This window comes from Anas acuta, chromosome 18 (assembly GCF_963932015.1).
Source record: "Anas acuta chromosome 18, bAnaAcu1.1, whole genome shotgun sequence".
NCBI classification, from domain to species: domain Eukaryota; kingdom Metazoa; phylum Chordata; class Aves; order Anseriformes; family Anatidae; genus Anas; species Anas acuta.
In genome coordinates, this window is record NC_088996.1 from 7,046,252 (window position 1) to 7,071,903 (window position 25,652).

The window sequence follows — 25,652 nt, forward strand, 5'->3', positions numbered from 1 at the left end:
CGCGGCGGGGAAGGGGGGGGAAGAGGGAAGGGGCCGTGACGGGGCAGTGCGGCCGCCATTTTGTGTCAGCCTCGCCTGAGGGGTCGGAGGGGGCGTTTCGCGCTTCCCTGCTTGGTGTTAGCGATAAATTTTTGGTCTTTGGGTTTTTCTCTGTTAAAGCAGAGCAGGCAAGAAGCTGCTCGCTCTTAAACCGCTCATTGTAGGGGTTTGGGCTGTGATGAAGGTTTACTGGCCCAGGGTTCCTTATGGTTCCCCTCGTGTTCCTCAATAAATGGCACTAACGCAGCAGCCGCAGCGCCCGGCGGGCGGCAGCTCCTCCCCAGCCGCCCTGCTCTAACAGTCCCGGCTCATCATCGCCTCACGGGGCGGGCGCAACGAGCTGAGGCGCAGCCCCGCGGGCCGCCCGCCCCTTCCCCGCCCGGCCTCAGGGGCGGGGAGCGGCGGCGGCTGAGGCGCGGCGGGTGCCGGGATCAGGCTCGGGCTCGGGCTCGGGCTCGGGATGCTGCCGGCACTGCCGGACGGCGACGAGCGGGAACTGGAGAGCAGCGAGGAGGGCGGCACCGGAGAGGAGCGGCGGCCGGAGCGGCACGGCAGCACCTACCACAGCCTCTACGGCTACCGGAGCCGCAGGTGAGGGGCCGGGTCCTCCCCGCGGGGAGGCCGTTTCTAGGCCTCGTCTGTTGCCAGCTGCTCGATTTCGCTTTTTTTCGCTTCTCTTGCACAAGATTTTTTTATTTTTTTTCCCCCCTCTGATAATATTCTCATTTCCTGTTCCCGCTTTAAAACGCCCCCAGGAAGTACATTTCCCCACTACCTGTTCTGCCTGTATGTTGTGGCTGTGAAAAAAAAAAAATAAAGCTGATAAGAATTCCTTGATTTTAAGATCTTCACGGCAGGGAGCAGACAGTGGGGATGGCAGTCCCGGCAGTGCAGCGGCAGAGACACCCTCCAGCGAGGATTTCAGGTAAAGCCACTCTGCAGAACTGTGTAATCATCTGTTACATCCCATTTTGATGTCTTTGCCATATTGGTGTCTTTATGCAGATAACAGATAACTAAAAATTGAAACCAATTTTAGTTTGACAAGTTATCATTCTACAAGCTGTGCAATATTTTTGTTGCTCTGTTACAACTATGGAAATAGAAATGAAGAAGATCAGTCAGTGACTTTGTCATAGATGCTCAGGAGCTCAGCATCAGCTGACACCACAACTCCAGACTTCTGGTCTAGTGGACAAACCACTGAACGCATTCCTAATGGGCCAGAAGTCACAGAGCAAGTTATCTGTAAGCCAGGGAGAGATCATAGTGGTCTCCCTTCTAGAAGCAGATGATGACTGCAAGCAGATCTGCTCTTGTTTAGAGAAACAAAACCACATTCTATGATTCTATGAAAACAGTTACATTTGCTTTTTGCTAATGATTTCATCTTGCTTTTTAAAGTCTCACCTTGCTGGACACAAACTTACCAACTGAAGCAGAAACTGAATTCCGTAGTTTCATTGCTAAGCGTCTGAGTAAAGGAGCCCTTTTTGAAGGGATGGGGAATGTAGCATCTGTGGATTTGAGGTAAAACATGACTTTTAAATTATTTATGAATGAGAAGCTGTAGGAAATACCAACAGCATTGCACATCTTGCTATCTACTTTAGCACTTAGGTTTAGTTGTAATTGCATGTTCTCAGTCTATTGCTGCTGTTAATAACAGCAGTACACAAATGGTACCTTTTTTCTTTTTTTGGTTAGCTTTGAGAAAACTTTCATAGTAAATAATTTATGGCTTCAGTATTTAAAAACTGTTACCTGTATTTACGACTATTTCCTATTAAACTACTCTTAGTGTACTATAGAATGAAAAAAGAGAAGGTCTAAGACAGTTCTGTATGTGACTATGGGAGCCACCTGTGCTGGGGGTGAAAATTATTCATAGAAGTCATATGTCCAGCTTTCATGTTAATTTAAAGTAATGTACCTTTAACTTTTTTTTTTTTTTTCTGCACAGCATACCAGAATGTAAAGTTGGCTGTTATTACTGTCTTTTGAAACAAAATCTTCTAGAAACACCAATACTGGAATCGGACATAAATGCTGCAGAATATGTGGTTTGTTTCCTGGGTGGCTCAGAGAAAGGTCTGGAACTATATCCTTACCTTATCTGTGTGAAGAGAGAAATGATGTAAAAACGATGTTCTCTTCTTGTCCATTTCCTGCTTGAAATGAGCCCATTTGTGCATATGTTCCAGTGCATAACTGAAATGTCAGTAACAACCATATCCTGAAAGGGCAAAATACAGATTTGAGCTGATGTATCTTACTTTCCTTAAGAAGATACTTTCAGACTTGAGCTGGACAAATACATTCAAAGTCTGAAGCTAAACCTTGATGTGGAGGTAAGTTCTTTTTTTAAAGCAGTGAATATGACTTTTTAAACAAATTTATTACTCAAGCAATCCAGAAGAATTATATAGAGACAAAACTCTGGGAGAGATAAGTACTAGTTCCACTGTAGAGATTGTGAATGTTTAAAATACTGACAGCCATGCAGCTTAGAAGGGAAAAAAAAGGATTTTTTTGTGCCAGCCATAAATTGCTCAAAGGTTACTTGCAGCTAACTTGAGAGAGAAGACTGACTAATAAAATATAATGGTTTACAGGAAAGTTATCCACGTCCACCTAGATTCTTACCACTTCTTAACATTAAGGAAGGATTCTTATTGATGGGTCTTGTCGCAATTCTTCTAATGGAAACTATATGTTTGAAGTTACTGTTTCGTCCTGTCTGCTGGTGTACACTGTTTGCTCAGTAGAACTCTTAATATATTGCAGATTTTTCTACTTCTTGAAATGTGAAAACTATTGTAGCTTATATTCCAAAAGGTGTAGCTTTAAATGTCAAACTCATTATTTAAATCTAGTATTGTTTGAAATGAAAAAGGTTTTGATATCCAAGTATTTTATGTTGGATAGACTATTAACGGGCTTCTATTTGTGTAGAAATCTATTTCGTAGTTAAAAGCTTTGATGTTTCAACTTTTAACAGCAAAAAACCTTGGAGACCTATGTTAACCCCTATTTGAGAAGCTGGTTTGAGAATTCCATATGCCCTATTCAAAGAGTAGTACAGCTCTTCCAGGAGAAACTTGCCTTCTTGTTACATGCTGTAAGTGTATTTCAAACTGGGTATCTAAAAAGGGTTCAAAAGACATCTCAGTGACTGTGATGTGTTTAAAATATTTCTTACGTTTATTTTCTCAAACAGGAGTAAATAAGGAACACCGTTTGTTTTAAAGTTCAGGACAAGTTCTTTCTTCCTGCTTTATTGCTAAGGATACTTAGCAATTTTTTGCATCAAGAATCAATAAACTGTAATTTTTGTAGTTAACTAATTTTAGATCACTTAGTAGTGTCCAAGGTATAAGTAGAATGAGAAAACTAGACATAGTATGAGCAAGCTGACCTTGCTATAATCCCCATGAGTCAGAAGGGCTGTTACATTGCCTGTATGCTTCATGTAATTCCCTGGTACAGAAAATAAAATTAATCCTAGCATTAGCCTATGAGTTTAAGAAGATTTTGGATGGAATAGCTAATAAAGTGTAACCACTGTATTTCTTCTGAATGCAAAGCCAGCTGCAATGATTATGATATGGAGTATTTCCTTTCTATTCTTATTCTGAAAACAGTAAATTTAAAGTACGGTTAAATATTTATTGCTAGTAGCTACAATGTAGCAATGGAAGTAATTTCCAAGTTGCATCTCGCTTTTTAACTTTTGTTTCTTCATTTTAAGGCATTGAGTTATACTCCTGTGGAAGTAAAAAATGCAGATGAAAGAACGGAAAAAGACATTAACAGGTAAGGATACTTCGAGATGAAGGTACCTGTGAATAACTTGGCTTTTTTGTATGACACCTTCCTGTTCTTGCTGTTCTGAAACTATAGAAACAAGCAGTTCACAAGAGCTTTTTTTGTCAGGTTTCTGGCAGCTGCCAGTCTCCAAGGACTTGTTCAGGAAGGCACAATGACCTCCTTGTGCATTGCTATGACTGAGGAACAGCACAAGTCAATGATTATAGACTGTAGTGGACCCCAGCCTCAGCTGCATAATGCAGGTGAGATTACAGCTGTTATATCCCCCTTTATCCCTCGGCTGCTGAGAACCCTTGACATTAGAAATAGTTAAGGATATTCAGCAGCTCACAGATTTATGCCCAGAAAGTCTGGATTATGTCTGGAAACTAGAACACCTGTTTACCTGTGAGGTAGCAGAGGAATTTTTTTTACCTGTTGTAGTTTACAGACCATGAAACTATGATTTTCACACTTCATGGAAGCTGCAAAATGATTGTCAAAAATCCAACCAGAAAAAAAAAAGGAAGTTGTGAATTCAACAATCAGAAAAAAAAATCATATCATAGCTCTATCTATGTTTGCTTTTCTACATGTACTGTTTTTCTCAAGTCTTAGTTCCTGGCCCAGGTATATTATTATCATTTGACATACAGAGCACTTAAACAATGTGAATGCAGTTATATGTCTATGTTGAGCCCATTTCCTTTTTGCTCATCTCTGTGTTCCTGAACACACAACAGGAAGCAACAGATTTTGTGAGGACTGGATGCATGCTTTTGTAAACGGTGCTGAAGGTGGAAATCCATTTCTCTTCCGGCAGATTTTGGAAAACTTTAAATTGAAGGTAACTGTTTGTATTTGTTAAAGGCTTGGAACAGACATTGGGTTATTGAGGGACAAGGTTATTGCTTTTGCACCACAGAAGAGTTTTAGGTTACTTACAATGTCTGTACATCATTGACTGCTTACCTCTAAAGTTTAGTTTTAGAACTGGCTTACTGTAGTTGACAAGACTAGAATGTAAAGCAGCATCAAAGTTTCTTCAGCAAGTACTCCAATGGCCTTTTCTCCTATTTAAAATAACTTTTTTTTTTTTTCTCCTTAAAATACTGTTAGTTTGAGCTTTGTACACACAGTATTGTATAATTGGGTAATATGCATTGAGTTTTTTAAACTTAAGTGACCCGTCATAATAGAAGAGGTAAATGCTTGATACTGCAACTCGATAATGTCCACACCTTCTGCATTGTTAGAGTAATAGTGGTAATACCCATCTATGACATTACTCACTAAATTCTTATATTACTCTTGAATAGTAATATAGAATTGTTTTGTTTGTACTGCTATTTTTCCTGCACTTTTCTACATTATTTCCTTTCCATGTAGAAGGATAAGAAAATTCTCGATAACTGTCTTTCCAGGCTATACAAGACATTAACAACCTGAAGAGGTTTATTCGACAGGCTGAAATGAACCACTACGCCTTGTTCAAGTGTTACATGTTTTTAAAGAACTGTGGCAGTGGAGACATTCTTTTGAAGATTGTTAAAGTAGAACATGCAGAAATGCCGGAAGCCAGAAATGTAGTGACTGTCCTTGAGGAATTCATGAGAGAAACAGCAGTGGCTTAAAATTATCTTAATTATTCGACACATGTTGGAGGGTATTGTATAAATCATTAATTTATTCTTTGCAGCTTAGTTTCACTATTGGAGAAATTTTAATTTATATTTAAAAGTATTACCCAACTCAAACCTAAGTTGCAATTTCAGCTACTTATTTTTTTTTGAGAAAGTAGCATGAGCTTTTTTTTTTTAATGTGATTTACACATTAAAAAGTGTAAACGTGTTTTAATGTGATTTACACCAGATCTTACAAACTCATGCATAGTTTTCAGTGCTTACCGGATTCTCCAAATGACTTGTTCTTTTTCTGAGGAAGTCATGACATTTGTTTTTACTGTCACTGTATGAAAAAGAAAAATTTTCCTTAGTTCACAAGCATTTTGGTGTTTTAAATATTTTAAATATATTTGAAATTATCATGTCTAATCATTAAGATCTGGTTAGTTTTAATAGAAAAAGAAGCACAAACATTTGGATAAATCATAACAATGAGTTCATCATTGTTTCTTCAACATGGGTAACAAGTCTGTAGCTAGTTTCTACGTTCTATTTTCAAAGCAGCAGTTCGTTCTCCTACTAAATAAGCAACTTGTTAATTGATAGGAAACAGTATTGCCTGAAGACTGAACAGAGTTTTAGGAATCAGTTTGCATGTGCTTCTATTGATGTATACGTATTATATATAACGTGCTGGTCTGGCATGTTAAATTCCCAGGCTAGATGATGAATTGAATTCTTCATTAGTTTGCATTTTTTGTGATCAAGGTCTTCTTTGTACATTCCTAGTACCCAATTTGCAAAATTGAAAATAATCATGTTTTCTAGTAGTGAATAATTAACTGACGATTTTATAGGTGCAATATTAACTTAATAGAAGCTTTTTCGGAAATCGAAGTAAACTAAGTTTCCAAATTAATTATTCAGACTTGAAAACACTTGACTGTATTTCAGCAATGAATTCTTATCCACATCATGGGACATTTAGACAATAGAATACTTGAATATCTGCCTACAGATGGAATCAAAACTGGCAAGGTCTCTGGATGACCATATAATTAAGGACTATTTCTGCAATCTGATATAAGCAAAAGTGCCTATTGCTTTCCTTTGCAGCAGAGGGTGTTTGAATGCCTAACTTGGAACATTTGAACAACTTTCCCATTCAAGGCCTGAAACACCAACTATAAGTCTCCCTGATGCAGCTAAGTTTGTTTGTTCTGCCAGTCCTGTATACTGTGATAAGTCAAAAGCTTTCCGGTGACAGTGCTGTGTTGGACCTGTAATAAGGCTTACAATAAAAGGTATTCAAATCCTTAGTAGTGTGTCTACAGTAAATTACAAATGAGTGTTGTCCTTGATGTTTCCTTTTAAAACACTTCATTCACACAATGGAGGGGAGCTGCTAGTGTAATGTGCAGGAGTCTGCAACTGTCATAGTGACAGCAGGGATGACACAACATACGAGAAGGTCAGAAGAAATAAGTATTTTTAAAAAATTACTCTCATGTGTATCAGACTTGAGGAGTAATAATGTTTTCCTTCAGGGTATTAATGAATGAGTGAAACACCACCTCTCAATAAAACGTCCCTGTCTACTGCTCTTACATATTTCTAGCACTGATCATTTAGTATTTTGCCTGATCAGGAGTTCAGTGCTCAAAAAAAAAAAAAAAGCACAAAAAATAGGTACCTGGAATCTGGCAGTAACATAAGAAATCATCCTACTCATACTGTCCTGTCCTTGTGCCTCCAGCTGAGAGGAAAGTTAGGCCACAGAACCCTATGAGGCCAGATGTTACATGCGATAGCCTGAATATTTACAAAAGCCAGTCAGTCACAGCAAGGTGGTGATAAACTTTTCCTGAGCTGCAACCAGGAGTAGAAGTACACTTCATGTAGAAGTACACTTCAAGTAGAAGACAACTTCATGTAGTCTTCATCCCTGGAGGTTTTCATGAACAAAGTGAATGAAGTGCTGAACAACCTTTGTCCTCATGAGCAGAAGGTTGGACTAGAGAGCTGGTGAGGTCCTTTATAACCTGAGTTATCTTATTATTCTGTAACCTGTACTACACTCATTTATATTAGATTTTTATTTTATTTGCTATATCAATGATCACATACTACTTTAAAATCCAATTAATATTTTTCACCTTCACCTATAAAACTTCCCTTACTGTAGTTCAGGCTTCTCCTCTACAAGGTAATGAGTTGATCAGTATCAGTCCCACTGAATTTACACTCTCTTATAAAAAAAAAAAAGGACAACAGGAAAGCTGCAGTAACAGCTTCTCCTGTTGCAAATTGCTTTTGTTGAATTTTGCTAGTACTGAAGGTGGCTGGCATGAAAAATATAACTGTCTGCTTTCTGCAGCCTTTGTTTTAACAGCACTTTGCTTTTATCAGCTTTACACTGACTTTGCTATTTTGCTTAATTTTCAAACCTCTAAGATTCATACTGCAGTTTTTAGGATTTGATTTAAAACCCTTGGGAGACGGGGGGGAGAGGAGGGAACAGCAAACCAGGCTTATGTTAAGAATGCAAGTTTACCTTTAGCTGACAGACTTCTCACAATTTGAAAGATCGGGGTCTGATTTCTTCTTTTTTTTGTTTCTGTCTCTCCCTCCCTCCCTCTGAGAAGTAGCACATAAACCAATTAGTATTTCTCTTTCCAACACTTAAGAGCAGTGCTTACTATACAGCATATGATTAGAGTTATGGGAATAAAATAATGAGTTGTATGAGTTTGTATGATCAAGGGTAAGTCTCAAGGCTGCCAACTTTTGGCTCCTTTCCTGCAACAGATTTTCTGGAATTGGTAATATTTCTGTCCTTCAGTTTGCCTTTCTAAAATTATTTTAACCAGCTAGAAAAATATATAGCGTTAACAGACACCAGTTCCTGTACTAACTAACAGACACAAATAGATGAAAATCTACCTTACTTACCCTTTGGCAGAAATTCCTCAACTAGTGAATAAAAAAACTTTAAATGCCTCAAAGCTCAATTAAACGCAGAAAACTACTACCAAGAGTTGAGTCCTGCATACAGTAGCAGTAGTCTGCCTCCCCTTAGGAGTAACAAATCTGGCAGGGACTGCTGCTAGTTACGTTTTCATTTCTTCAATTTATACTTTAACACAACAGTTCCCAACAAAAACACAAAACATTTTTCAAAATAAGCCTTCCCCTTTTATTTAACAGCTAAATCATTCAGAGATTTGCTGCAGAACCTCCTGGATACATTGTTCTCACTATTGGATCAAGAGATGAGAATATATTGGCTCTGAGATTTTAAGTCTGATGTTAAAAGACAACAACCTTTCACCCCCTAGCTCCCCAATTTTTTTAAAACAGTCTAATGTATTTGGTCTTCAACTTCCCCTCAGTTTTGAGGTCACTACTGCTTTAAAGCTTCAGTTGTTAAATAGTGGGACAAGACCTCATTTTTTAATACCAGTCACAAGCCATTTCTGTGTCCTTGTTATACCTCATGGAGAAATAAAGCAGCAGTTCTCTACTGTTTTATCAGACTGTAGACAAACTTAAAAATTGTCTCTGAAAGTTTTTTCTTGGTTGATTTTTGGCACGTGATGTAAACCAGTTCTATTTGATTAAAAAAGAAACAAAACCAAAAAATCCACCAACAAAAAAATTTAATGGATTCTGCACTCAAATAATATTGTTACAACAAAAATATACAGAACATACACAATACAAAAATATTTGGAAACATATCATAGCGTGTTACCTTGCAAATATAATTGTTTTACTTGACCTTAACAGGCAAGTAACGTTCAGTATTTTAAGGCAGAAAATTACATTTGTTTAGTGCTTTGTGTTTAACATTTGGATGTGTTGTTAAGATTAGTAGTGTAAGCAAAAGAAAAGCTGCACAAGTCTAGCTTTATTTGCAAACTAATCAGACACTCTGGGGGAGTCAGGAGACAGCCAGTGACTAACGTATCTATTAAGCTCACTGGAAATTAATTTTTTTATTTTTTTTTGTGCTACTTAAACGAGGCCTGCAGAATATTTTGTGCTCTGTATCGTAAAGTACCCTGAAACATAAGTTTTCTGGCATTTCAAAAATACCTCATTAGAAAACTTTTTCCAATTAAAAGCTATTAATAGTGACATTACAAATACATTTACCTTTAAACAAGCTTTGTTTCTGTCTTACATGTGATTCTTTCTTTATACAGTTGCACTGTTTTCATTTACAACCAGCTCTCAGCATCAGTGATCACAGAAGGAATTTTTTACAGAACACTGTGAAGCAGCCACTACTATAAAAGAAACACAACAGCAATGATATTGACAAAAGAGGCTAAAATCCCAGAAGTACTTTTGTTCTCTGGATCCTAGTTTGCCTCCAGAGGTTGCTGGTGTTGAACTGCATTCATATTTTCCAGTTTCACTTCAGGTAAAGCCAGTGGATGGGGTTTCCAAAGCAACTGGGCTGAGCTTGAATCCATATAAATGGATAAACCAAGTTCTTTACTCACTGAAGTATGTGTGAAAATCCTACCCACGATCCTGCGAGACTAAATATTGGCACAAAACAGCAGCTGTCTTGTAAGGTCAGCAGATAGCTGTTATTTTTGTCTCAGCTCTAAATATGTCAGATTCTATTCTTTATAACCAATTCAAATTGAAACTATCTAATCAATTTAAAGCGTAAGGGCATTCAAATCCTCAGAAGGAGCAAGGTCTTGGGACACAGAATCCCTAAGCTTTATTTCTACTACAGCAACCTCAGAGAATGAAAATTTCTCTGGCCTCCCCCTCCTCCATTGATAAAATACTTCCTCCTGCTAAAAGAGCAAGTACTGAAGAAACACAATATGCCACGTAAGTGCTAATCTTCCCCATTAACTAATGGGGATAAAAATGACGTGAAATGTTGGCTTAAAAACTCAAAAGTGAATTCATCATTTCTACCACTCTACACCTCACTCAGAGATTGTTTCTGGTAAGCTCCTCTCCCATCACTCCATTTGAACCCTCCCCCTCTCCTTATAGAATTACTGATGTGTGCAAAATTAATCTCTACCTGCATCCAAATATTTAGGAATAAAAGTGCCATTTGCAAGTCCCACGGACGTTGCTCTACCAGTTTCTTTGCCACCCTCTTTCCCATAGCTGTCTGAGCTACTTCTCAGGTCTCGTCTTGGATGACAGATCAGTAAAAGGCTTTGAGTTGGACCCCGTCTGTGCTGTCTCCCTGCGGCCGGCAGGTGTCCCTGAAGGAGCTGTACAACCAGCACCCCAGGCTGCGCTACTGCTCCCTGCACCCATCCTCTCTGGACCAGTGCTGCAATATACTTACTAAGTGGGAAGTCCAGCACAGAAACGGCTTTTTTTCCATGTGCTGTGTCCTCATTCAAGGACACAGGCATAAAATAGCTTCCTCTAACGCGCGCTGTCTCAAATCTGTGCATTGGTAACAGTCCTTGTCTTTCTCTCTGGCACTTCATATCCACACAAAAGATTCATATTTTATCCAATTCATGTAAAATTCTGTCAGCATCTGAAATAAAACCAAAACAGTCCCTCAGTGGATGGTTCCTTCAGGAACACATTGCTGACTGTGATAAGTTGGAACCACAAATGAGCAGGATGGAGAATATTAAAGCTCTGACATAAGCCAGCAGCATCAAGGACATCTGGAGGTAAAAGAAAAGCCTGTTTGTTGTTAGCTCTCTGGCGCTGCAGCACTGTGGCACTCCTGAGTGCATTAGAAAACAAAGTAACTGGGTTTCCTGATACTCTGTAAAAAATATAACAAATTTTCACAATATCAGTTTAGTGATATAAACAATTATAAAAACTTAAGCACTTCGTCTGCTAACAATCTATCAGTTTATGGAGTCAGGAGCAGTATTACAGGCTCTGCATATGACCTGCTCTATATAAGGGGAGACATTTCAGCTCTGATGAACAGGAATGTGAGAGGGTTTCATTTCTTCAGAATAAATCTAGTGCTGTTCTGAAGTCTGACCTTTCTGATCCCTAGGGTTGCTTGTAGATTTCCTCAGACAGGGCATGGGACGACAGGAATGAAAGTTGCAAAGATGAACAATAGTTTAAGAGAAAAAGTCAAAAGCTCAAAGTGAGGGTTTTGTAATTTTCTTGTAAATTAGTTCATGTAAACTATGTTTACTTACAGATGAAGGACGAAAGAAGGGCACCTGTACTACCCTATGCAGCTCCCTCATTCTCCTAAGCAAAGGCAAAGATATATTGGCCAGGGTGAGGCTGATGAAGGAAGTGGCAGCCCTCAAACCTGTACCTTGCTGCTTCACCACAGAGCACATCACTGGCAGGCACAGAAAGCTTTCCTGGGAAGAAACTGATGGGCATTAAGTAGCATTTGGCTAAGAAACCAAAAATTAAAGTTAATTGGTGCATACTGTACTCTGACAAATTATAGACAAAATAATCTGGGATTTATTAACATTTTCTACCTAGAATTTCAAAGGTTTAAGAGAACTTGCAGGGGAACTCTCACTTCCCGCTCAGCTTTGGTTTAAAGGCATCTGCAATCAGAAAGGTTTCATAATGGGTGAGGAAAGGAATGTCCTCCTTATGCATTAGCCATGCTTTCCTCAGTATTCTAGTCCCCCTCCTTCCTGTCTCCCTATGTCTCCACCAGTATGAAACTCGCTGGCAAGCTCCTGACCTGAAGCAACACATGTAAACTCTTATGACTTCTCTGAGCTGGACCCAAACTGCAGAGATAAAAATAGAATAGGGATCAGTCCTCTTCTTTGAAATGAATGGAGTTCTGACCTTTGTACCTTGATCTGAGGGCCCATGAACAACATGCCAGCCATGCAGAACAACAAAGGTGCAGTTGCCCTCAGAGACTCCATTTCTGTGCACAAAGATGGCAAAACTTGTTCCTTTTGCAGACAAGACTCATTCCAGGTTGTAGAAAGACTTCCCTTCTCCCCTTTCTCTTTTGCTGAGGCAACAGGATTTTTACTAGCAGATACTGTGGGAGAACTTCAGCCTTCCAGAGAGATTTTTCCTATAAAGGCAAATAAGTGGACAGCTGATGAATTCTCAAGAATTTCCCCTCTAGAAAGCCAAGCTCCTACTAGTTTGTTGTATCATCTGGCAGCACCATTTACACAGATGAGAGAATAATGCCCATGATACAGAAATCCTTTGCTACACAGAAAACCTAACTGCTACACTGCCCATGAGATGTGCTGTGGAAGGCTCTGGTGGCTGGGCACCAACATGCAAACAGAAAAAGGAAAAAAAGGAGCTAGTCTAGGCCAAACTGGGTGGGTGTAGTGGGGAGAAAAGGAAGGCATCCATATTTCTCAGCTGTGGTTTGGCAGCTCTCTAAAGTGAGAAGCATGACAACAAACACCTTACAGAGGCATGCACCATACAGACATTCCAGTCTGGCCCCCAGGTCCATGCAGGCAGCATGCATCATGCTGCTGTATGGGCTGTGCTGCAGACCAGATTCCTAAAACCTGGGCATGACCTATGCTAAGCAAAAAGGCATCACTACAAGTGACTGCTGCTTGGAGCCCCTGATCTTCCATTGCCTCAGAAATACTTGCCTTCCTCAAAACATAGCAGTCAATTTAAAATCAGCTTTATCATTTTCACAATGATCACTGTAACAAGCTTTCCACTTCAGGTTGAAACCGGTGGTATAAAACCTCATTTGACTCCACTGACTTGAGCGGACAAACCTGGTACCAATCAGACTGCATGGTGGTAAAGCCCAGACAGCTCCCACCCTGTGCTGCTGCGGGTGATCCAGGTCCCACTTACACAGCAAGAGCCTGCTGGAAGAGTGTTACAGGCCACGTGTTGTTACAACAATATGTCCAGAAACAAAGTGAGAAGAAAGCAGCACCTGATTGTCAACCGATAAAACCACAAATAAACATTTGCCCTTCTTTTCTCCATCCCCCAGTAAGAAACCCCAGCCACACCCTGTAGCTACAACAGGCTGGGGGGAGGAAATAAAAATCAAACAAAATATGCACAGTAAAAGTCACCTCTGGGTGAGTGTCCATATTACTGTAAAGAGTTCCCAAGGTTTATAGTGCAATTGCATATGACCTGTAGTTGAAGACCAGTCTCCACCGCTTTGGGTGGTCAAGATTTGCTGACCCTTTTGAAAGGTGAGTAAGACAGGTTTCACCAGAGGCTTAATTTTCATTAAGGAATCATTCAAGTAATTAGACAGTGGCACTGGTATGGCTGAACAGTCAGACGTATCCGTAGAAACCAAATCCAATCTGCCTTGTGAGTACCGTGCAAATATCTAGTTAGTAATTGACTGCTCTTTTTCCCTTCTATCGTTCAGTAACTTTGAGGAGATTCATTCAAAAACTGGCTGCAATTCCAACACTGACATGGAAAATGCAAATATCCCATACAAAATATTGATGTGTGCTAACAAACCAAGTGATAAATGCCCAGTTTCAAGCTGCCCAGTGGGAGCCCTGGCAGTGAAGAAACTGCAGGGTCCAGACCAGGCAGCACAGTGGCTGCTAGATTTATGAACAAACAGATCAATCCATTCACTCGTGAGGTCTTTAAGTGTCTCCTTCAGCACACACTTGTGTTCAAAATAATCATCCTCCCCTAAGCTAAATAGAAAAATAGATCCTCCATCTTGGCTCATATAACTTAGCTGGCAGATGACTTCTGCTCTCCAGAGGTTTCTGTCCCATGCATTCAAGGAGGGGGAGGTAGTTTCAGATCCAACAGGCTGTAGGCAAAAATGTTCCAGAAGATGGCAAACAACACGAAAATGAGATAAATAGAAAGGAAGATCCACCATAAAGTCTGATCTTGGAGTCTCTGCTCATAGTTCCTCAAGATGACAACTCCAAGGGTGATTCCAACCATCACCCCTCCCAGGTGAGCCATGAAGCTGGGGTGTGGGCATGGAGGGTAAGCAGAGGGGTGGAATCGCAGCCACACAGCTCTTCCAAATTCAAAACTCACTGGAACAAAGAAGGAAAAACAAATTAATTGTATAAGTCTATCCCTTCTTAAGTCCATCTTGCAGGCGGCACTACAGCCCTGAAGAGACAGAGTAAAAGAGAAACCTCCTGGTATGGTGAGCACAGGGGAGCTGGGAAGCCACAGTTGTGTAAGGCACACAGAGATGAGGTCTCCCCAGTGGATGGGTAAGTGGTCTGGCCTTGTGGAAGTGCAGACAGGTGAAGGAATATTCCCATTCCAAAATTTATACCAAAACCATAAAAAAAGGCCTCCCCCTGAGTTAGACTTTGAAGACAATTGTCTGTGATGAACAGAAGCATAGTTTCCCTTATCATGCCACCCAAGGGATAGGATATGTCTGGAAGATAATTCATTAATATGTGTATAATGTGGTTGCCATCCCAGATAGAAAATGCTTTAGGATGCCTAAACATGAGCATTATGAAAGCACTGCTTGTTTGTGAATTCAAAGGCGAGATGCTTAAGTCCCAGATCTTCACAAATGCCACAAGCTACAGATGCTGGCTAACAACAAATCCTCATTTACAAATGCTTGTGTTGAAAGCCAAAATCTGCATTTGAGAGTGATGTGGTTTCTGCTGCCAGAAGGTCCAGCTGCAAGTTCCTACCAAAACTGCTGCAAAGCCAAAACACCCTGAATCAGCACAAACTCTTATGACAAGGACAAACAAGACAGGATTACATGTGTGCCAAGTATTGCACGATACTTACTACAGATCAAGGCAACAGCCATGCGCAGCAGTTTGAATTGGCACTTCATTCCTGACCAGTTCTGGAGAGGAGACAAGGAAAACAGTGATGCTGCATGCAAACCTGGAGGGATTTTACATTCAGTTCTGTATTGGAGGAGCATCAAGGGCAGATATCCCTTGGAACACACCCCTTTTATTGCCTTAACCACCTAGATGTGAATTTTCCACTCACCACACCACACATAGATCTGTCAATCCCAGAGGACATAGCCATAAAGAACATATTATAGACTTCTCCATGTTATAGAAAATCCATCACTTTGCCTGGCAGTCTTACTGACTTCCCTTGCCTGAGACCCAGCTGGCCCAGTTCTGTCCCTGACACCAGCCTGGCCTTTGGCTGGCCTTAACATTCTCCAGAGGTTGGGAAGAGTTCCCACTAGCCACGGGAGACCACGGACAAAAGAAACAACAAAAGCAAAGAAACAACAGATAATGGAGAAAGATAGGAGCTACTGTAGGAATTGCTAAATAGATTCAGAGGAGTCCCATGAGTAGTGAACTGACAGGCCGTTTTACATTATAAGAAGTCTGGGGAGGTAACTGGTGAAGACCTTCTGCGCACACCTGGCAGAGCTTTGTTCCTCTAAAGCAACAGCTCCTCTACCCCCCTCTGACCCTGTGAATCTCAGGGTGAAGAACCAGTGTCTGCATTACCACCCTATGAGAGAGAACAAACACCCTCCTGGTTCTCTTTGACACAAGACACTGAAAAAAACAAAAGTGTAACAGGAAGAAATGCTGTAATATAGGAGCATGCTCTCTCCTCCGCTCCTTAGCTCTGTCAGACACTCAAGTGCCCTAGTCTGGCAACAGCCCCCAGCTCATTCATGCTTTGAAAAGCTTAAAGACAGCAAAGGAGACCTATTCTGCTCAGGAAGCTGCTCACTCCCCCTACTCCCAGATGCCACAAAGGCTGCCTGGAGGAGCACCATTGCGGGTTGCAGCCCAAACCTACTGATTTCACAGCATATTAGCATTAAAAACAAGGTTTCTTTTAGGCTTGACACAAGTACCACCACGCACACGCACATTTTCCAGAGCACACACAACAGACCTTCTGTCTCTACTGCAGCCAACTTGCATTATCATCCCACTCAGCCCCCAGGGAAGGCTGGATTACCATCATTTTTATGGTTATTCTGCTCTGACATTGCTGGTACAGGACAGATATGCAATCCTGAACCACTACACACAAATCCTAATCAGAAAAAAAAAGCTTTCTCAGCAAAACCATCATCACCTGACGATCAGCTTAGGGGCTGCACAGGCAGACGTGCTGGGCTTTGCCACCACCTTTCTGAGGACCTTGGATATGCCACTGTTTCCAGGTCTAAGAGGAATGACAATGCTGATATTCACTGACCTTTGTAAAGTACTTCATGAGGTGAAAGAGCCAAAAGATAGCATCACTACTATGCCCAGGGTTCAGCTTCAGTATCCTTACAAAAGCGGATAAGGGATATTCTGCACATAAAGCCAGCAAACATTACATTTCTTTAGGTGCTCCCTAACACAACATGATGCTCTGCAGACAGAAACAGCTCTGCAACTTCTGCAGATCCAGTCAGCTCCTTCTCTTTTAACCCCTTTCAAGAAGAGCTGATAGCCTGAAGTATGATAATAAAACTTGGATTACACCAGGATCTTTGGCTTCTCCCAACAAGCTGCTAGCCATCAGTGCGCAAAGCCACCAATTACAGTATCACATTTCCATTCCAGCACCAGGCCACTAGGACAAGACAACTGGGCAAGCTCTGAATGACAAACAACAGGGTCCAGTTGTTTCCGGTCCCTTGGGACACCTATCTGGCTGGATTCACTCACTTTATATGGGGTTAGACAGTCATTCTGGTACTCACCATGACTATATTGGCCAAATGAGCTGAGACAAGTGCATACACGCCTCCGGAGGAGCCCACCACAGGTGCTGTCATATCAGCTACTGACACTGCCAGGGATCCTGGGAGGAAGAACAAGGATTGTTAAAATTGCCAGCCACCGTTTCCTACCCTACAGCCCTACTAACTTGCCATTTCTGTGTTAAATGCTGCAGGTCAGCAATACAGGGATAAAGAAAAAGGAGAGGGGAAAATAAGAATCAGTCCAATTCTTTCCACCTTCTTTAAAAGCATCCAAGCTAAAAGCATCCAGAACAAAGCAGCAACGTATCTTCAACACTGTGCTGCAAAAGGTACTTACACCCTGATCAAAGCAGCAAGGAAGCAGAAGACAGACAAGTGTCTTTGTCTTTTCCCTCTTTTGAGAATAAAAAAGAAGTAGCTCCCATGCTGGAAAGATTAAATATTTGCACAGTGAAAAGGAACTGGGGACTGTAACTTAAACTAAGGACTCTGATCAAAGCACAGTCTGTTACTTATAAAAGTGCAGAGTAAAACTACCTAAAAATAACCTGGATGGAGGCAGTAAACACGAGATGGAAAAATGACAGGTCAATCACATAAAGGCACCACTGATAACAATATACCCAAACATAGACACTGCTTCTCTTTATTGCAGTTAGAGGCCTGGACCTGCTCAAAGCTCCTTTCTTTGCAAACTTTAAGAGTAACTGAAGAGAGACAAAGGCAGACTTGGTGTCACAAGGCAGGGTTAATGAAGGTGTTTATGATGAGTAGGGAAGGGGAAAAATGAAACAACAAATCTTGAGAGAGTCATCAGCAGTACAGAATCTTCTAACAGACTTCTTCGCTAATTGCTCAGGTGAGTCTGGGTCAAGACAGAGCCAAGGTTCCACCAGCCAAATCAGCTCACAGCTCCCTTCTTCACTCTGTGGCCCTGTGACTTTTCATCTCTTAAGCACTGACATTAAGGAAAAAGTTAATTAGAAGTTAAGAAAGGATTAATGACAACTTGCAGTTAAATGCTTGGACACGGCACTGAGCACACACTTCTCACTCTGCATTTCCACATGTCCTTTTAGCAAAGCCAGACAATGAGAAAAAAAAACATAAAAGTAGGGAGTGGCCACTGCAGCATGTCTGCATTTGACTTTTTATTCCTGGTTGTTTAGGAGCTGCTTTATTTTTAAATTGCCAGATCCTCAGCATACGTATACTTTTTCTTCCATCTCCTGGCATACATCAAAGAATAAGGCATGTTTAATAACTGGCTAACAACTCAAATAGGTAAAGGCATCGTGGGATGCTTTTCTGTCTGAGACTGTTTGATCACCTTTATAGTTCCATCCTGCACTAAAGGACAGAAGTTTTCCCTTTCCTTTTGGCACTTTTATTTACTTGGCATGCAATTTACAGGTTACAAGATATGAAAGGCAAGTCTATGAGGATGCGGCAGCCTGAGAAAAAAAAGGTGAGATCATTCATGTAGCAGAAACACACCAATAATGCTGGCTGGGCTAGTGAGCCTCACTCAGGCTCTGGGTACAGCCTGCACTGCCCTGAGTGTTCAGCCCAGCCCAATGCCCACTGAAGCCTGTCTCTGGCCCTGCAGACCCTGCCAGCAAGCCCACGGCCACCGGAATCTGAGAGGCAGCTGGCAACTCACAGTGCTCACCTGCTCTCAGTCACAGCGCATTCAGTGTTTACTTGCTTTGCTTACCTGGCACAGATGTGCAATGTGTATGTACAAAAGTGAAGACCCATGACTTGTCAGACTATCTAAGTAGAAGAGTTTGTGCCTGCAAAGTTGCAGGCTGGGGACCACTTTAATGCTTATTAAAATAATAGGCAAGGGACTCTGGAGCTGGTCTGCTAACTGCTTTCTCTCCGTTAATGAGCATGGTGTTTGTACCATGCCTAGTCTGGTGTCCTAGCCCAATTATTCTTTTCACGGTCTCCCTTCTGGAATGCAGGATTTATTAGCACTCAATGCAGACTATTTTACAATAGCTTTATCTGCTCATTATGAAAAAAATAAAGTTATGAGGCTGGAAAGAAAATCACCATAAATCTTGAGCTAAGGCAGTCAATCCTTGTCTGAGTTCCACAGCAAAGCCCTTGGTTGTTCTTACCCTCTACTTTTTTAATTAGATGTTGATCTATTGTCAGCTAACTTTCATCACCTCCAAACTGCTGGAAATGCCAAACATAAATAAAAGCAATACAAAACAAACTAAAAATCAATCAAAACCTATGGCTTCATGATTAAATGAGTTTCCAGATTCCTGTGAGCTGCTCACAAGTTACAACCAAATGCTTCTTGCTTACTCAGGCTTTAGCTGTAGGAACCAGACAGCATAGGACAAATGGAGAAAGAACTGACACAGGACCTAGGGGTGAGAAGGAGTAGGGGGAAGATTCTTCATGCAGGCATCTATGATGATGCTTTTCTTTTAGGCTTCTGTGAGACATGAGAAAAGGTACACTATGACAGCATGACTACCACATACTACCACATTCAGGAAGACCAGCTACAGCAACGCTTTTTTTTTTTTTTTTTCTTTGGGGGGGGGGTTGTTGTTTTTAAAGCAGGTCTCCTAAACACTATGCCTATGGATAGTTAGAAACAGATGTCAGGTTGTAGCATATTTCCCACTTCCAGCCTCCAAAAGAATTTCAAAACAGAAAAATCAGTGACTGCTCTTCTCCTATATCCAAATGTCACAAAACATTTCTTCTATGTTAATTCATCACAGATCACTTTCAGGTGCCTCTCCATCTAGGGCACCTAGAGGTGTAACCTACCTGCTACAACTCCAGCGACATACACAAAGCTGATCCTTGCAGCTCCATGCACCATTTCCAGGGGAACCCCAACCAGGAGCTGAAGGACAACATTGAGTCCAAGGTGTTCTATCCTGCAGCAAGGAGAGAAAGGGAAAAAAAAGTTGTCCTCTTTTCTAACTCTTCATCTCCTTTCTCTAACCTTGTGACAGACATATCTCAAAAGGAGATCAAATATCATCTGCTTCATGAGAGTAAATTTTAACACTGGGAAAAAACAACGGTTCCTGGAACAATCAGACAGAGTTGTGATGTTCCTTCTTTCTTTCCTGCTCATCATCTTTTTATATCCTCCCATGGCCTTTCAGCCAAAGACCTCACAGCACATTCAGTTCTCAGTGAGACATGTTACTTGCTTTTCTTGTTTCATTTTTATTTTTTAAATAGAGGATTTGAAAAAAATGTAAAGAAGTTAAATGACTTGCCCCCAAAATGCAGCAAGATTGCAGCAGAGCCACGAAAAACAGCTAGAAACTGGACTCCTCTTTTTCTCTCCTAATGATATAGCTTTTCCCTGCACATATGTTGACATCATGGGGAGCAGATATTGAATCAAAAGCAAGGTAAGCCTGGCAGTCCCAAAACAATGATAGTTTCTTTCTCGCACACATTTTTCTTTTTTATAATTGCAGAAATAATTGCAGAAATACTGTTTGTGCTACCTAATTTTTATAATTGCAGAAATACTGTTTGTGCTATCTGCCCCCCAACCGTTTCTGCTGAGCCAACCTCCAAGTGATCATGGCCAAAGAGGGAAGCAGAGGGTATTTCATGTCTGGCTGATGTTAGCCACCCAGCAGGATGCCAGGCGTATCCAGTGAAGCTGCCTATTCTCTTCCCCTGTTCCCATCATACTCAGTAAAACTCTTGTTAAACACAATGGAAAGAGTAGGGCTAAGACTCGTAGCAAACCCTGCTGCACACATCAGCAAAAGTGGAATCACTTGCAGCCTAAAGGGAGAGAGTGTGACAGCTAGGACGTTCGTATTAGGTAAAGACCACGTGCAGCAGGTTTCTGCTATGACAAATCAACATGTTCAAAGCAAGTTCTTTGGTGTTCTAATCAATAATACTTAACAAAACTGTCTTGCTACTTTTCAAAGCTTCATACAAGTATTTTCCCATGGCTTTAACACCTGCAGGGTCTTCCAGCGATGTAACAACAGCAACAGGCATCTGAACAGGCTCCCTCTTCAATACTCAGCTAGCATCTGAGATTTATCCTGTGCTCACAGGGCTGTGACCCTTGCTAAATGGCCACATCTTGCTGGAGCCGGGAGTATACTCTTTTCTGTATGAAAAGTACACGACTGCTTTCACTGAAAAGTGGGCTGAAAGGACCCAATGGCACCCTTAGTGAAGAAGACCAGTGTCTTTTGGGGGAAGAAGTGCAACGTATCTAATGTAAATCTATGTTGTATTTTATACAAGAAATTAATTGCTCCCCTAGAAATAATTGGTTTAAGTTGCATGTATTTTCACTGTGTTAGTCTTTCTTCATGTTACCATAGCAATTTCCCATATACATCATAAAGTGCTGATGGCAAGATAGATGCACTAAGGATACAATCATCTCATACAGGAGGATTTAAAGGAGGACCAGAAAAGGCTGCTAGAAATGATGCTTCAGGAAACAGACCTTTCTGGGTATCTTAATGGTTTTGTTACCACAATTTTTCTCTAAAAGTAGGTTTATCTCCCTGCATGAGACACTCAGCACCACAGTTTGCCATTGTAGCAGATTACAGAACGTAACTGAGTATGTTTATCATCTTGCTCAAAGCTTTTGAGGCCATGGGGGCATGGGTATATTCTGGCACCCATTCTCATCCTGCATGTACACAGAACTTGGGAATCAAATTAGGAACAACCAGCAAAGGTCACACAGAGATCACAGAATACAGTCAAACCATCCAAGTGCCCTTTTACCGTGGGGAGGAAAGAAGCTTCAGCTGGCAGTTAACGTCATGAGGCAGCGCTTGACATTTTCACACAAAGCACTGGGGCTTGTTTCTCAAAGGCAGCTTTTGTAAGGGCTCGTCAAAGTTTATCCTAGACTCTAAAGTGACCGCTCTGATTCACAACTGTTCTTAAAAGACTTTCCAGGAGTGATCCCATTCACTCCCTCTCCCCATCATGCTAAGAGCATTGAAGGCTCCACAGTCAATAAGCACCCATAAAATATAATTAGCCTTTGCCGGTGCTGAACGCGTCATTCTTGAAATGACAATTCCATTGATTTATTAAAGACTTTCTTCTTCCCTGAGACCAAACAAATGGGACTGAGCATCAATGCAAGTCATTAGTTATGGCAGTGTTACAAATGTGTGGGCCCCCGATAATCAACGTCTGCTTTCCATGAAAGCAGAAGGGCAGAATTTACAACTTTGCCTGGCTTTTCAGCCCTTGACAAAGCTCTCTCCATCAGGACCATCACACAGTCCATGCATTTTTGGAATCTTTCTAGAGGCACAGCCACCCAAGCCTTAGCAACTGCTGCCTTCTTGGGCACCTTCTGACTGTCACTAGTTCTTCAAAAAAGCAGACCAAGTGCACTAAATTAAGCAGCAGTCCACATTACCATCTTAAAGTCTCAGCTGGGAACAGAACAGCAATAAATCCCATGACACTGTGTTAGCCTCTCATTTGAAAACAAGAGGAGAATGATGGGCTTCCACTACAAACATTATTACCCTTCTAAGATTTATCTGTCCTCCTGATATGAAAGGAGCTTAAACATATGAGTTAGCAATAAATGAACATTTAGCTTAACTCTAGCTACTGCAAATAAGTCACGGGGTTTATTGTTCCAGCAGGACTTTCCATTGTTTTGAGGGCTATGTAGCTAAAGAATTTGGAATTCGTCACAAAAACAATGAGACTTCTGTGCACCACCTTCACCATTGTTCATCACAAAGCTGGCCACAGATGTGAAATAAACCTGTTATTTTTTAGACAATAAATGTGGAGAACACCAGAGTACTGCCTGCTACAGATAAGGGTGACCTTACGCTGGTTAGGAAAGGAAGCCCAAGTGACACAGGAAGACATTTAAGAGCTGAAAAATTGGCATTGTGCAGGTGCTTCTCTTCAAAGGAATTCCAGAGCAATCTGTGGTTACAGAAGTGATACAGTAGAACAAAAACAAAAACAGAAGAAAAAACTCAGATACAAATTAGTTTGCATTAGTTAAAATTAAGCAGTCCTTCTTTTTACAAGCCCAGTTTCCCAAACATTCTCAGCGACGGATCTTTCTAATTCTCATTACATAACCAGCCTCACATCTAAGCCCAACAGCCTCCTCTTGTAGATTGACACCTCTATACACAGGACTTTTTCTGAGGGATTTAGCATGCAGAGTACAGATGCCACCACGTTTAAAAGTTTCCTCCAGAATTTTTTTTCTACTCTCCCCTTGGGTCAAGTCCATTCTGTCCCAACTATGATTTTTATTTAGAGATCTGAGGCACATCTTGCACTCAAGGGCAATTACACACTGAGGCTGTTATTCCATGGCAGAGAAGAGGCATCAGCTTCCCAGTGGAAAAAGGAAAAGATCCTCTTGATCTTTCTGGCCTTTTAAAGGAGAACATTGACTGATGGGAATATAAGCTTTCTGTTTAAGAATAAAGGATCTTTATCCAGTTTCAGACTATAAACCACTGCTAAAAATCTTGTTGCTCTGATTCTTCACTGACAGAATTAAAGAAAATTGCAATTATCTGCCAGGAATGTGTGAAGATAATGATCTGAGAAAGCTCACAGAGGGGGTAGAGTGTTTTGTACAGAGATGAACTTTCCTGTGACACTCACTCATCACCATGGCATCACAAACATCACATAATTAAGTCTCTTTGAATCTTGGGAGGACTAGCACAGTCCAAAAACACAGAATTAGAATCGCCATGCCTTGGATTCTCTTCACAAGTCTGCTACATACCTCCCATGGAATGAAGGACAATTCGTTTTACTCTGCATCTCATTTTTTGCGTTAGATGAACCATTCTCTGCCCATCTGGTCATTTGAGACTGTCAGCTCTTCAGGAACACTGGTGTTTGTACAGTGTGTACAAAACAGGAGGTCAGTCTTGACTCAGGCTTCTAAGCATTACCTCAGTCCCTACAGAAGGGACAACATCACTAAGTGGTGGTATAATATAGGCACAGGGAGTTTAATTGACTTTTCCAACCTCAACTAGGAAGTCTAGCAAAAATACAACATGTAGTTCTTAAATACCAGTTCAGCATCTTTGCAGACTCGTTACACCAGTTGTACTCCTCCTCTAGAGGGACACTGCATTTCAGTCTGGTGAGTTTTAGGGAGAAGAGCAGCATCTCTTAAGATCTTTACATTGCCTCCTAACTTCAGACAGCTGTGAAGGTTTGCTTCTCATTGCCCAACACTCAGCTACAGATTATATGACAAATTTAGAATTATTGTGTTTGGGGCTTTTAAAAATTGATTTATGAGCTGATTCAGTTGCTTCCTCCTCCTGCCTCTCCCTAGGGAACCTGAGCTGTGGGGAATCTCTCCAGTTTGCAAGTACTCACCCTGCATGCATGAATATGTAGGTTAGGTACCTCCAAGCCTGAGCACGGAGCTGAGGATGGTAAAGTAGTGCGTTCTTCAGGTATAAGGGATGGGTGACTTGCAGCACAAATCTGTCTAATACCACTCCGTTGTAAAGGAAAAAGGCAACCTAGAAGAGCAGGGAGATTCCTTGGTTAGCAAATGTCTTCTCTAACTGAAAAACACCTTGCAACTCAAAATCATGAATGGGAAGCCAACTGTAAAACAATTTTTCTCCCATGCGACAGCCATTCACTGTGAAAGTTCCCTATTATGTGGAACGTGCAACACATTGGCATAACCCTGTATGTATGTGGCTTTCTGGAACAAGCCAGCCACTGAGTCAGAGGAACTCAGCACCCTACGGATCAGTGCCACAGGATATCCTTCTCCTTGCTTATTCCAGTGCATCACTTAGCAATTGTACAAAGGCCTTATTGGAGAAAGAAATAAGGTGAGGATATTTAATCTAGTTTCCATTCCCTCCTTTTTCTCTCTATTCAAAGAACATAGAAATTTCATTTCTATTTCTATTATTTGAATTACCCCTAAAACTATTCTGGTTTTTGCTCTTCAAAAAAACTTTGCTTTGGTTTCCCAGACTCTGTGGTTTCATACACAAATTGCTTCAATGACTAATCACCACACACAGAGATAGATAGGACCACAGTCTCCACTTATACACACCCACACAGGCAAGCCAAGATGTTCATATCAGCTTCACACTCATCTTTGTCTGGGTCCAAACTAGTCCCACGCTAGTCTTTGGTCATGTCCCAGCAAAAGCCTGGGCAGCATGGGGTGAGTTTCCAGAGACAGGGCATTAAGGTACTTGCCTCTACAATAGTGATGGTAATCATGAACCAGGGTGGAGGGCAGCAGGTATAGCTGTCATAGTACCACTTGCGGTCTATCTCTCGTGGCAGGGTCTCATATGCAACGTGCCGGATCAGCCTCTGTGATAGGCTCAGCCCTGTTTCCTCCAGCAGTGCCTTACTGCACAGCCTCCTGTTCCCCTGAAGGATGGCTTGGCGGAAACTATTCGACCTTTTGTTGCTCATCTGGGTAAAAAGAAAAGGAGGAAACCGTGAGGACAAAGCAAGGCCAGGCAGGGCCTGACAGTTGTCAGGGGAG

The 25,652-nt window shown here is 41.2% G+C and overlaps 2 protein-coding genes across 10 annotated transcripts in view; one reads left to right on the forward strand and one right to left on the reverse strand.

The window, feature by feature from the left end:
- The first annotated feature begins 32 nt into the window (after window positions 1–32).
- Window positions 33–6,794, forward strand: C18H17orf75 (chromosome 18 C17orf75 homolog). Of its 2 annotated transcripts, XM_068655080.1 has the most exons (11): window positions 33–630; window positions 884–964; window positions 1,444–1,569; window positions 2,003–2,140; window positions 2,333–2,390; window positions 3,041–3,160; window positions 3,791–3,855; window positions 3,976–4,112; window positions 4,593–4,696; window positions 5,274–5,515; window positions 6,592–6,794. In XM_068655080.1, exons 1-10 carry the CDS (start codon window positions 500–502, stop codon window positions 5,481–5,483), a joined length of 1,170 nt encoding a protein of 389 aa, XP_068511181.1. In that variant the 5' UTR covers window positions 33–499; the 3' UTR covers window positions 5,484–5,515; window positions 6,592–6,794. The 2 variants fall into 2 exon arrangements, with proteins under 2 accessions (XP_068511181.1, XP_068511180.1); XM_068655079.1 differs by having other exon boundaries at window positions 5,274–6,794.
- A 2,323-nt stretch (window positions 6,795–9,117) lies between these two features.
- The window catches only part of RHBDL3 (rhomboid like 3), a 64,978-nt gene continuing 48,443 nt past the window's right edge, over window positions 9,118–25,652 (reverse strand). For 7 of the 8 annotated variants that reach the window (XM_068655070.1, XM_068655071.1, XM_068655076.1 and 4 more), the window contains 6 exons: window positions 25,355–25,579; window positions 24,500–24,648; window positions 19,910–20,022; window positions 17,105–17,205; window positions 15,202–15,262; window positions 9,118–14,468 (listed from right to left, as the gene is read on the reverse strand). In XM_068655070.1, the coding sequence (XP_068511171.1) occupies window positions 14,197–14,468; window positions 15,202–15,262; window positions 17,105–17,205; window positions 19,910–20,022; window positions 24,500–24,648; window positions 25,355–25,579 (921 nt within the window). In that variant the 3' untranslated portion in view covers window positions 9,118–14,196. The remainder of the gene's footprint in view (window positions 14,469–15,201; window positions 15,263–17,104; window positions 17,206–19,909; window positions 20,023–24,499; window positions 24,649–25,354; window positions 25,580–25,652) is intronic. The other variant, XM_068655075.1, reaches the window with a different exon arrangement.

What these genes read in the sequence shown, in the direction of transcription:
- C18H17orf75 (XM_068655079.1), top strand. Translation starts at nt 500, where the DNA reads ATGCTGCCGGCACTGCCGGACGGCGACGAGCGGGAACTGGAGAGCAGC. An exon ending in TACGGCTACCGGAGCCGCAG is followed by an intron (nt 631 to 883) that starts GTGAGGGGCCGG and finishes CTTGATTTTAAG; the next exon opens with ATCTTCACGGCAGGGAGCAG. An exon ending in TCAGAGAAAGGTCTGGAACT is followed by an intron (nt 2,141 to 2,332) that starts ATATCCTTACCT and finishes TTAAGAAGATAC; the next exon opens with TTTCAGACTTGAGCTGGACA.